Here is a 12,031-nt window from a genome sequence, read left to right on the forward strand (position 1 = left end):
ATCCAGCGCAGTGGTCCGGCGATGTCGCTCGTGCTGCTGACCCTGGCCGCGCTGTGCAGGAGCGCCGTTCCCCGAGAGCCGGTAAGCCGCCTCCAGCATCCCTTACCCCATCTCCCGGCACTCGAGCCTAGATCCTGACGTCGTCTGACCCGCCACTCCAGGCTGTCCCGAAGGCGTGCGCGGACCGCCGGCTCGAGGGGCATGCCTGCACCCTCGGGGGCAGCCCCGGACATCGGCGTCAGGCTGCTTGAGTCAGGGGAGTGGGAATCAGACAGACCCGGTCTCAGATGCCCCCTGTACTGTTGGTTCTGTCATTTCTGCTCACCAAACTCCAAGTCCTGAACGGTAAAACGAAGGGCAGTACCGAACCCACCAGGGTCTCTTAAGGAATAACGACATGGCCTGCAATTAGCGGCGAAGGGCCTGGCACGTAGTCAGCACTCGTTATTGTTACTTGGGGTCTGCTCACCTGTTGGGGCACAAGAACTGTTTCTCCATTAGCACCCCCTCCCTTTTTGGCCATATTGATTGCCATGTTCATTCGTGAAGACAGTTTCCTTTCTTCCCCAGTGCCCTGAATGATCGAGGGAATCTTCTGGGTCACTGAAGAGAAAACAGTTCATCCCCCAAATAACCTTTGAAATGATACCCCTGCCCTCTTAGAATAGCATATAGCATCAAGCTCCGTAGTCACCTGCTGGTGGACAAACCCCATTCACCGTTTCCTGATGTCTCCAGCTCCTGTCCTTCCCCTCTGTGTCACTTCAGAAGCCCCCTTGACTTTTTGCACTGCAGGGAAGAATTCATCCCTTTTGCTGTAGTTGCTACAAGGCCAACTATTTGAGCTTGGTAGCATTTAGGGTTGTTGCTTGGCTGGTCTCACCGGCCCTTTGATAAGAACTCAGCTCCTGGTATGATGGCTTATTTGTTTAAAATAATAATAATAATAATAATAAAATCTGGCCGGGTGCAGTGGCTCACGCCTGTAATCCCAGCACTTTGGGGGGCTGAGGCAGCTGGATTGCCTGAGGTCAGGAGTTCAGGACCAGCCTGGCTAACATGGTGAAACTCTGTCTCTACTAGAAATACAAAAAATAGCTGGGCATGGTGGCAGGCATCTGTAATCCCAGCTACTCAGGAGGCTAAGGCAGGAGAATCACTTGAACCTGGGAGCTGGAGGTTGCAGTGAGCTGAGATCTGTGCCACTGCACTCCAGCCTGGGCGACAAAGTGAGACTCTGTCTCAAAAAAAGAAAAAAAAAATCTGATGATATCCCTTAGAGTTCATTTTTTTAAAGATGAATAAATGATTGACAATTTTGCCCAAACTCAAGTCACTCAAACCATCAAAAGTCTTAGGAGGTCTTAGAAGGTGTTTGGAAATGTAGATGCTCCGCAGGGTGTTCCAGAGCTGCTGGACATATCACAATGAGTCTTGTCATTTGAGCTTGCTGCTGGCTAAAGCCTCAGTATTTTAGGTTGAGTAATTTATTCCAGAGCCAAAGCACAAATTATTTTTTCTTATGAAAAAACATGAGCAGCTAACTTCAAACGATTTAGTACCAGCCTTTCTTGAACACAAATAATTGCTTATGGTTTCTTTAATTGCTCAGTGAGTCCTTTTGTGTTAGAAGGGGAATATTTTAAAGAACCTGAGGAAAGTACCCTGGACTGCATTCAGAGCTTGCTTTTGTTCATCTCCTTAGCATAGCTACTCCTTAACCTGGGGTAGCCCAGTAAATACTCCAGTCCATCCTAAAATCCTAGAGTTAAACATTAGAGTGTGAAGGGGCCTCACATCGGTCCCAAGTCATCCCCTGCTTGCAGCAGGGAAGGCTGACATCCAGAGATGGATGGAGACCCACCTCTGGTCTTCAGGTGAGGTTATGCACTGGCTTGGGGATCAGGTATACTGATGGCTAATCCATGGCCCATCATAGCCTACAGTGGCGCAGCTTAGTTTCCCCCTAAGCTGTGAAGCAGAACCAGTTCATCTTTTATTGAAAGTTTGTCACTTGTATATGCATGTAAGGGGAAAATGGTGTTCTACCTAATTTGGCAAAGGAGAGCTTGTGGTTTGCCGGCTTCAACATGACGCTTGGTTTTCTTCTCTCCCACAGACCGTTCAGTGTGGCTCTGAAACTGGTAGGTATATTAGAGAATGGGTATTTGGGGCTTTCCATTGTAAGCACAGCTGGACTTTTAGGAGGCCTAATATAGGCAATAGGTCATTGAAGACTAGGCACAGGGTGAACCATTGCTTTATTGGCTGTTGCAGACGAAGTCTCTGTCTGCTCAATGCAGAACTCTGGGGCTCCGTGGGAATGAAGACGTGTTTCAGACAGGCTCGCCTCCTGGCCAGTCAGGGTAGGACTTGCCATATAAGGTGGAAAGTGATGCCTGCCACTCTACAGAGGAAGATCGAGGGCGTGAAAGGCATGTCACTTAGAGTTGGGACCAAGAAGCAAATGTTTCATAGGAGAGCAGGGGTTTGAGATGGTGACATTTGAAGAATGGGTAGGCTTCTGCCCAAAAAATGTGAGTGGAGAGAGTGAGCTGGAGGAGAGATGGCACCAGCAAAGGTTAGGAGGTGGGAAAGTGGGGGTTGTGTGGGCCAACTGCCTGGAATCCAGGGGCGAGGCCTGAGGAAGGCAGGGCTGACTCTAATAAACATGTCAAATACACTAAATATATACATATGTACATACACAGGCACCTGGAGTGGTCCCAAGTGCTCCATAGGTGGAGGCCAGGAGGCTGAGAGTACTTAGAGCAACATTATCTCAGCTATAAATCAACCAGCACTAAGAAACATTTGGCCTTAGCAGGAAGAACTGAGGAATTGTGTCAGGCGTGGTGGCTTATACCTATAATCCCAGCACTTTGGGAGGCTGAGGCGGGAGGATCATTTGAGGCCAGGAGTTTGAGATCATTTTAGGCAACAGAGTGAGACCCCACCTCTACAAAAAAACAATTTTTTTAATTAAAAAAAAAAAAAAAGAAGTGAGGAATTGTGAATGGGGGAAGGTTTGGGGTGAGTCACTGAGAGGAGATGGCATGGCATCAGATTGGGCCGGGAAGGAGAGTGTCATGGAAGTCTTGCCTTTTCCCAGGGCCGTCTCCAGAGTGGATGCTACAACATGATCTAACCCCTGGAGACTTGAGGGACCTCCGAGTAGAACCTGTTAAAACTAGTGTTGCAACAGGGGACTATTCAATTTTGATGAATGTAAGCTGGGTACTCCGGGCAGATGGTAAGTTTGCATCTATCAGAGATAAGGCCCAAAATGTCTGCTAAATCAGAAATGTGCAGGCTATATGAACCATTAATTCCCCTCCTAGGCATAACCAACAGAAATACATGCATACATGCACCAAAAGCCACATACTAGGATGATCTAGTAACACTACTCATAACTGGCAACATTAGAAAGCACTCAAATGCCCAACAGTAGAAAGGAATCACCAAATAAATTCCGTTACAGCAACAAGAATGAATGATCTGTAACTACATATAACAATATGGATGAATGTCACAAACATAAGAAGGCAGATTCAAAAGAGTTTGTACATTGATATCTGTGTGCATGCCTGCAGGCATACATGCCATATGATCCCATTTACAGAAAGTGCCAAACAGACAAAACCAATCTACTGGTTAGAAGTCAGGAGAGTGGCCAGGAGTGGTGGCTCACGCCTGTAATCCCAGCACTTTGGGAGGCCGAGGTTGGTGGATCACTTGAGGCCGGGAGTTTGAGACCAGCCTGGCCAACATGGCAAAACCCCGTCTCTACTAAAAATACAAAAATTAGCCAGGTGTGGTGTTGTGCACCTGTAATCCCAGCTACTCGGGAGGCTGAGGCACGAGAATCGCTTGAACCCAGGAGGTAGAGGTTGCAGTGAGCTGAGATCGCACCACTGCACTCCAGCCTGGGCAACAGAGTGAAACTCCGTCTCAAAAAAAACAAAACAAGACAAAAAAACCCAAAAACCCAGGCGCAGTGGCTCACACCTGTAATCCCAGTACTCTGGGAGGCCAAGATGGGTAGATTACTTGAGGTTAGGAGTTCAAGACCAGCCTGGCCAACATGGTGAAACTCCGTCTCCACTAAAAATACAAAAAATTAGGCAGGCATGGTGGCACATGCCTGTTATACTAGCTACTTTGGAGGCTGAGGCAGGAGAATAACTTGAACCCAGGAGGTGGAGGTTGCAATGAGTCAAGACTGCGCCATTGCACTCCAGCCTGGGTGACAGACTGTCTCAAAAAAAAAAAAAAAGTCAGGATAGTGGTTCCTGCTGGGGTAGGAGTGACTGAAAGGAAGCGCGAGGGGCACACCTGAGGGAGTTTCTGAACCTGCATACTGGTTGCGTGAGTGTCCTGATGCAGCAGGTGGTACACTTATGATCTGTGTACTTTTCTGTGTATGTACTTCATGGAAGAAGATAAGGTAAGGCCTGAGATGATTTCCCCCACTCTACTCCTGTTTAGGGAAAGCACTGGCTTAGATAGATTACTTTTCTACTTCCCAGATGACATCATGAAGCTTTTGGCATTTCCCCAAGATTACGCTGCAAGGCACCATGTGAGTTCTTTCAGTGAGCTACTCCTGGGATTCTAATGCCCATCCTTTTGGTTTCCATCTGCTAAATTCAGATTGGAAAAAAGTCTACCCGGTCAAGAATCCATGAGTACCAGGCACAGAGAGAGGAGTCACCTACAGTCTCCACCCAGGAGGATTCAGAGGGGTAGGGGAGGCAGACACAGGCACAATGTCAGGGGCGTCCCAGAAGGGAGCTATGCTTCATCTGAGTGGGATAGGGTGAGAGGAGCGGGAAAGGGGCCCTGGTGAGGTTGCTTTAGGTGAGATGCGGCCATAAGCGTTTGGGCCCTTACCTGGCACAGAGTGAGCTTTTTGTCAGCTGTGGTTATATGCTGTGGTGCATGAGTGAGTTGGGTTTTAAAGGAGTGAGACTTGAAGAGGTAGATAATGGGAGGAAAGGACCTTCAGGGAGAAGAATCAGCATGGATAAAGGTGCAGTCGGAACAGGTGTGGTTTGGTGATGACACTCTTGGAGGGTCTTTGTGGGTCTCCCTGAGGCCAGCCTGTTCCTCTTAAAAGAGACCCAGAATAGTGCAGAGCGATAGCCACCTTTGCAGGCATCCTATGAAATTCAAGCTGACCTGTGAGGAGGAGGGAGCTTGGGCTTTGGCATCTGAATTCATATCTGCTGCTTGCTGATGAGCTTTGTAAGTTTAAGCAGAGCTCCCTGAAACTTCCTAAGACTCACGGACCCCATCTATAAACTGGAGATAGTGGTGCCTACCTTTCAATACTACTGTGAATATGAACTAAGACATAAAGTAAAGCATGCTAGTAAAATATCTAGTATCAAGTCAGCCACACAGCAAGTGCTAAATAAACCAATGCCCTCTTGCCTATCTCGGCAGCCAGCATCCGCTTGTTGAAGGCCACCAAGATTTGTGTGACTGGCAAAAGCAACTTCCAGTCCTACAGTTGTGTGAGGTGCAATTACACGGAGGCCTTCCAGACTCAGACCAGACCCTCAGGTGGTAAAGTAAGCACTTTTTTGTTTTTTGAGATATGATCTTGTTCTGTCACCCAGGCTGGAGTGCAGTGGTGCGATCATGGCTCACTGTGACCTCAATCTCCTAGGCTCAAGCGATCCTTCTACCTCAGCCTCCCAAGCAGCTGGGACTACAGGCATGAGCCACCAGACCTGGTTAATTTTGTAGTTTTTGTAGAGAGGGGTTTCACTGTGTTGCTGGTCTTGAATTCCTGGGCTCAAGCGATCTGCCTGCCTCAGCCTCCCAAAGTGCTGGGATTACAGGTATGAGCCACTGCATCCGGGCATAGGCACTTTTATGTATTTGGCTAATTGTTGCTGAAAGCTAGGCCCTTTGTTTGGGGAGCATGGATGATGTGCTGCTCACACAGGCTGGTAAAAAGCTATGACTCAGAGCTTAGAGCAAGATCCCTTGGTTCAAATCCCATTGTCGGCTACTTCTCTGTTTTGTGCCTTTGGTAAGTCAGCATCTCTGGGCCTCAGTTTTTCCCTCCCAGCCGAGGGAAGAGAACTGGATTTAAAACTTTATACTTCTCTGATTCTGTAAATTGTGTAGTGCTCATTCCCTAAGTAGGCATTGGTTGGAGACCTAAGTTTTCACAGAATAAGTAATGAAATACAAACTAAAAGGGCAACACACTAAGGTATACTGTTTCTGTATTGCAGTGTTTTGGGAATTGAGAGTTCCTTGCTTTGCCTTTCAGTGGACGTTTTCCTACATCGGCTTCCCTGTAGAGCTGAACACAGTCTATTTCATTGGGGCCCATAATATTCCTAATGCAAATATGAATGAAGATGGCCCTTCCATGTCTTTGAATTTCACCTCACCAGGTAAACTTTTTCACTCGTTTATTATTCTTTGTCTTGCTGGGATGCCTGCTTTGGGATATTATAGAGAGAGCCCAGGGAACCCTGGATAAGGCTTTTGGCCTTGCTAAGTCTCAGTTCCCTTATCTAAAGCATGGACACAGTAGTAACCATACTTCACCCACAGAGCAGAGAGGATAAAGTCAGGTAAAATGTAGAGAAAAGCCTGTTCCTGTGTGCCAGGCACTGTGCTGAATACTTGACATGCATCATCTCACTTAAGCATCCCAGCAACCCCAAGGTTGGGATAGCTGCATTTTACAGATGAAGAAACTGAGAGGTTAAGTCACTTTCCCTGGGTTATACACACAGTAAAAGTGAAGCTGACATTCACACTCTAGTCCTTCTAAAGCAATGCAGCTGAGCCACTCTTTATATCACTGATGCAAAATGTTTATTCGTTCCAATCTCAGCTTTCTAGGATGGGCTGCCTATGGCTGGGCCTCTGAGGATCCACAGACTCCAGTTGGCTTGTCCATGAGAGGCAGGGTGGTCCCGAGTTGGATGCTGGGCCCTTGCCCCAGCTCTGTGACACAGGACCAGTTCTCTGGTACGACAGCTGCAATGTCACACACAGGGATGTGATGAGAATAAGACAGGATGGTGTGTGTGAAGGGTCCGTCTGAGCCGAGTCACCCTTTCCATACCCCTATCCTGTCATCTGTCACGGGCAAGGCATCAAAGCCAAACGGGTGATTTCCAATTCACTGCTGGTCTTGGAGATTGTGGTCCAGGGTGTTTTTGCTGCTGCACCATTTACTACACGTGGTTTCTAGCTTTCTTGATGAGAGCAAACCTCATTTTGTTTTCAAATAAGCTTTTTTATTTTGGAATTGTTTTATTATTTATTTATTTATTTATTTATTTATTTTTTAGACGGAGTTTCACTCTTGTCACCCAGGCTGTAGTGCAATGGCACCATCTCAGTTCACTGCAACCTCTGCCTCTTGGGTTTAAGTGATTCTCCTGCCTCAGCCTCCCGAGAAGCTGGGATTACAGGCATGCGCCACCATGCCCAGCTAATTTTTGTATTTTTAGTTGAGACGGGGTTTCACTGTGATGGCCAGTCTAGTCTCGAACTTCTGACCTCGCATGATCTGCCCACCTTGGCCTCCCAAAGTGCTGGGATTACAGGAGTGAGCCACTGTGCCCAGTCTTATTTTGGAATAATTTTAGATTTACAGAAAAGTTGCAAAGATAGTACAAAGAGTTTCCATATACCTCTCACCCAGCTTCTCCTATTATTAGCATCTTATATTACCATGATACATTTGTCAAAACTAAGAAACCAATGTTAGTAGATGTCTGTTAACTAGACTCCAGACTTTATTTGGATTTCACCTGCTTTTTCATGAATATCCTCTTTCTTTTTTTTTTTTTTTTTTTTTTTTTGAGACGGAGTCTCGCTGTGTCTCCCAGGCTGGAGTGCAGTGGCGTGATCTCGGCTCACTGCAAGCTCCGCCTCCCGGGTTCACGCCATTCTCCCGCCTCAGCCTCCCAAGTAGCTGGGACTACAGGCGCCCGCCACCACGCCCGGCTAGTTTTTTGTATTTTTAGTAGAGACGGGGTTTCACCATGTTAGCCAGGATAGTCTCCATCTCCTGACCTCGTGATCCACCCACCTCGGCCTCCCAAAGTGCTGGGATTACAGGCTTGAGCCACCGCGCCCGGCCAATATCCTCTTTCTGTTCCAGTTGCAGTTAGTCCCTGTGTGTCTCTCCTCTGGTCTGTAACAGTTTCTTAGTCTTTGTTTTTCAGAATCTTGATGGTCTTGAGTTCTGACCAGGCATCCTATAGAATGTCCCCCAGTTTGGGTTTGTCTCGTGATTAGACAAGGAATTCATATCACAGAGGTGCCGGGCCCTTCTTATCGCATCCCATCAGGGGTGCATGGCACCCACATGACACCAGGCTGGGGGTCACCATCAACACTAGATTTACGTGGGGCCTGCTAGGCTTCTCCATGTAAATCTACTGGTTTTCCCAACTCTCGTTTTTGGAAACAAGTCACTAATTCTACCCCACCCGGGGGTGAGGGTATGGGAGTATTAGTCTTCACGTCCTAGAAGGGGCAGCGTCTACAGATACTACCAAATGTCATTTTCAAACGATGGATGGTTTTCGAGTCTTCTCTTAGGGATCAAAGACACTGTTCTGATAGAGGCTGTATTTAAATTACACTCTGGTTATCACGTCATGGGCGGATGTCTCCCGTTTAACAGTATAATGTTAGAGCCCCATTTGAATTTGCCATCTTACATGTGGAATGTTTTGACAGTTTGTTACAGGTGTGGCATGTGTATGTGGGTGTGCACTTGTTGGCAAAGGGGGTGGGGCAGAGATAGCTTTTTCTAAAATGTAAAAACTTTCATTCAAATTTACAGGCTGCCTAGACCACATAATGAAATATAAAAAAAAGTGTGTCAAGGCCGGTAAGTAAATACAGCATTTGCTTTTTTTATTTGAAGAAACTTGTAACTTGAGGCAGCATAGCTCTCTTCATCTTTGCACAGATGAAGAAACTGAGCCCTGGGGGAGAGTCGCATATCCAAGGCACCCCCGACGGTGGCGACAGAAGCACCTAGGGCTCCTGATCTCCAGCAAGCACTTTGTCCACTGAGTGGAGCAGCCTGTCCAGAAAGGGGTAGACCCTCAGTACATTTACATAGTGGAGCAACAGTCACAAAGAACCACCCCCACCCCCTTGGGTAACAACATTTTAGCCCAAGTGGCTCAGCAGTGCCAAAGGCTCTTCCTGATTGACTGGAGTCCTGTGAGCCCTTCCACCAGCTCAGACACCAGCATCGTCCACCTGTGGCCATGGGGACCCTAAGAACCTTCTGTTTGGATTAGCAAACATTCAAGGTGGCAGTGAGTTCGCTGAAGGACTGCCCCACAAGTATGCTCTCAACTTGTGTCCCCAAAGAGGATCACTTTTCACAGGCTAGTGAATTTTACCCCTTAAATTTTGTAATAATCCCCTGTAGGATTATCAGTCCCTAGTGCCCACTTTCCAAGGGTTTGTGTAAATTTCTGAGTAATATAGTGTTGGAAAGCTAATGAGGCTAGTGGTATTTGGATCAGTCCAGAACTTTTAGGCACCCTTCACCGCACAAGGCATCCCTGGTACCCTGTCAGACAGCTGTGCATGCTGTCCTTGCTAGAAGGTGGATTTGGACGCTGGGCTTCCCACCGAGGGTACAGAGAACACTGTAGGTGTGAGGAGGTCAGAGGGCCTTGAAGTCAGTCCTGGACCTGAATTCCTAAAGACAGTTCTGAGCCAGGGCCTGAAATGGTCTCCTCGGTGGAGGAGATAATTTCTGCTATTATACATTGTGTTCCTGGAAATCAACCCAGTCCTTATTTGCAAGTCACATAAATGAAATGACTTTTTCTGCCAGAGCAGACCTATCAGGGTATATCCTCTAAGCTATGAGCCATTTCCTTCTTTCTTTGCATCTAGTGAAGCTGGCAGAATGGTCTGATGGATGAAGCTCCTGGAACACAAAATATTCTAGTGGTTATAGTCCTGATCGTGAATTCACTTGCTCGATAATCTTAGACATGTTTTCTAACCCGTGGCTCCTTCTCCCCATCCTGGGAAGGAGAAAATACTGACCCTATCCCTTAACTCGAAAGAGAGGTTGAAAACAGCAGTGAGTACAGAACCAGTCCATGCCTCCCACCACACTCAGTCCAGGGAAGCTTTTTTAGCAAAGCAGCGACGTACGGATCCCCAAACTGTCTTGGGCAGCAAGTGCTTTGAGACTCTGGAAACAATGATAAAAAGTTCACTGTGTAGCAGCGTCCCTGTCTCTCCAACATTGTTCCTGAGAACTTGGATTCGTTTCCATAAAGCCCTGTGGGGAACTTAAATGAGGGAAGAGTTAGCAAGTTCATCTACATGGTTCTCTCTCAACTCATAGGAAGCCTGTGGGATCCGAACATCACTGCTTGTAAGAAGAATGAGGAGACGGTAGAAGTGAACTTCACAACCAGTCCCCTGGGAAACAGATACATGGCTCTTATCCAACACAGCACCATCATCGGGTTTTCTCAGGTGTCTGAGGTACTTTTTCTCTTCATCCCCTTCACCTCACCCTCCAGCTTTCCTTAGTGCCTTGAAGGAAAATGGGGACAGTATTGTCCAAATGTGCTGGGCTACTTTGATGAATTCAACAGATAAAAACAAATCCCTGTGGGCATCCTGAGAGATGTCACTGTGAACCTCAAGCCACAGAAAGAAAGAAGTCTCCGAAGCAGGAAATGGGCTCTTCTTTACACACGGTCTAGTGAAAGGAGTCCTTTTGGGAAGCAAAGCTGCTTTGCTGGAAGTCTTCAATCTACTCACTCCCGTGCCTCGTAATTCTTTTTTTGCGGGGCGGAGGTTGACACAGGGTCTCACTGTCTCCCAGGCTGGAATGCAGTGGCACAATCACAGCTTACTGCAGCCTCCACCCTCCGGGCTCAAGTGATCCTCCCACCTCAGCCTCCCCAGGTAGTTGGGACTAAAGGCACATGCCACCATGCCGAGCTAATTTTTTCATTTTTAGTAGAGACGGGGTTTCACCATGTTGCCCAGCCTGGTCTCGAACTCCTGGGCTCAAGCCATCTGCCTGCCTCGGCCTCCCAAAGTGTTGGGATTACAGGCGTGAGCCCGTGCGCCCGGCACCTCATAATTCTTGACTCTGTCTCTCTTAGCCATACCAGAACAAACAAACGCGAGCTTCAGTGGTGATTCCAGTGACTGAGGAAAGTGAAGGTGCTATGGTGCAGGTAAAGTTCAGTGAGCTGCTCTGGGGAGGGAAGGGGCATAGAAGCGTTCCACCATTCATTGCTTTTAAGGATGCGTTCTCTCTTGTCAAATGCACTTCTGCCAGCAGACATGAGTTAAGTGGCGTTCATGGGGGCTCTCTCGCTACAGCCTCCACAGGGCTGAGGTCAGGAGGCCGACGTGGCAGTCGTGGTCCCTTTTGCTTGTATTAATGGCTGCTGACCTTCCAAAGCACCTTTTATTTCCATTTTCTGTCACAGACACTCAGCACTCAGGGATAGCAGTACCATTTTACTTTCCCAAGCCTTTAACTGCAAGATGAAGCTGCAAAGGGTTTGAAATGGGAAGGTTTGAGTTCCAGGAAGTGTATGAACTCTGGAGAGGGGCTGCCGGTCCTCTCTGGGCCACAGGGGACCCAGCTGAACACAGGAAGTTGGAGCAGTAGGTGCTCCTTCACCTCTCAGTACATCTCTTTCAACTCTAGTTTTTGAGGTGGGGACACAGGAGGTCCAAAGAGTAAGGAGCTTCCGTGCTTCATTCCCTGGAATAAAAAGTGCTCAGACAGGCCAGAGGGGGCAGGCACCAGCCAGGATATGACGGCTGCTACCCTTTTCTGGAGAACCATATACTTCCCTGACTACAGGGACTTGCAAGTCCTAAAGCACTGGCTGAAGGAAGCCAACAGGATCACTGCTGCTCCTTTTTTCTAGAGGAAATGTTTGTGTATGTGGTAAGATATGACCTAGCCCTTTTAGATAAGGGAACTGGTATGTTAGTAACATGTACAAAGTTTAGGTTCAGA

The 12,031-nt window shown here is 47.6% G+C and overlaps 1 protein-coding gene across 7 annotated transcripts in view; it reads left to right on the top strand.

Annotated features, from left to right (window-relative positions):
- The window catches only part of IL17RB (interleukin 17 receptor B), a 20,640-nt gene continuing 8,609 nt past the window's right edge, over nt 1-12,031 (top strand). Inside the window, exons 1-8 of one of the 7 annotated variants that reach the window (XM_001082504.5) lie at nt 1-81; nt 2,120-2,144; nt 3,113-3,253; nt 5,452-5,579; nt 6,293-6,419; nt 8,840-8,887; nt 10,382-10,524; nt 11,157-11,231. In XM_001082504.5, coding sequence (XP_001082504.2) covers nt 22-81; nt 2,120-2,144; nt 3,113-3,253; nt 5,452-5,579; nt 6,293-6,419; nt 8,840-8,887; nt 10,382-10,524; nt 11,157-11,231 — 747 coding nt within the window. In that variant the 5' untranslated portion in view covers nt 1-21. Of the gene's footprint in view, nt 82-2,119; nt 2,145-3,083; nt 3,254-5,451; nt 5,580-6,292; nt 6,420-8,839; nt 8,888-10,381; nt 10,525-11,156; nt 11,232-12,031 lie in introns of all 7 variants that reach the window. The other 6 variants (XM_015130683.3, XM_077993168.1, XM_077993166.1 and 3 more) reach the window with 6 other exon arrangements.

Source organism: Macaca mulatta, chromosome 2 (genome assembly GCF_049350105.2).
Source record: "Macaca mulatta isolate MMU2019108-1 chromosome 2, T2T-MMU8v2.0, whole genome shotgun sequence".
NCBI classification, from domain to species: Eukaryota; Metazoa; Chordata; class Mammalia; order Primates; family Cercopithecidae; genus Macaca; species Macaca mulatta.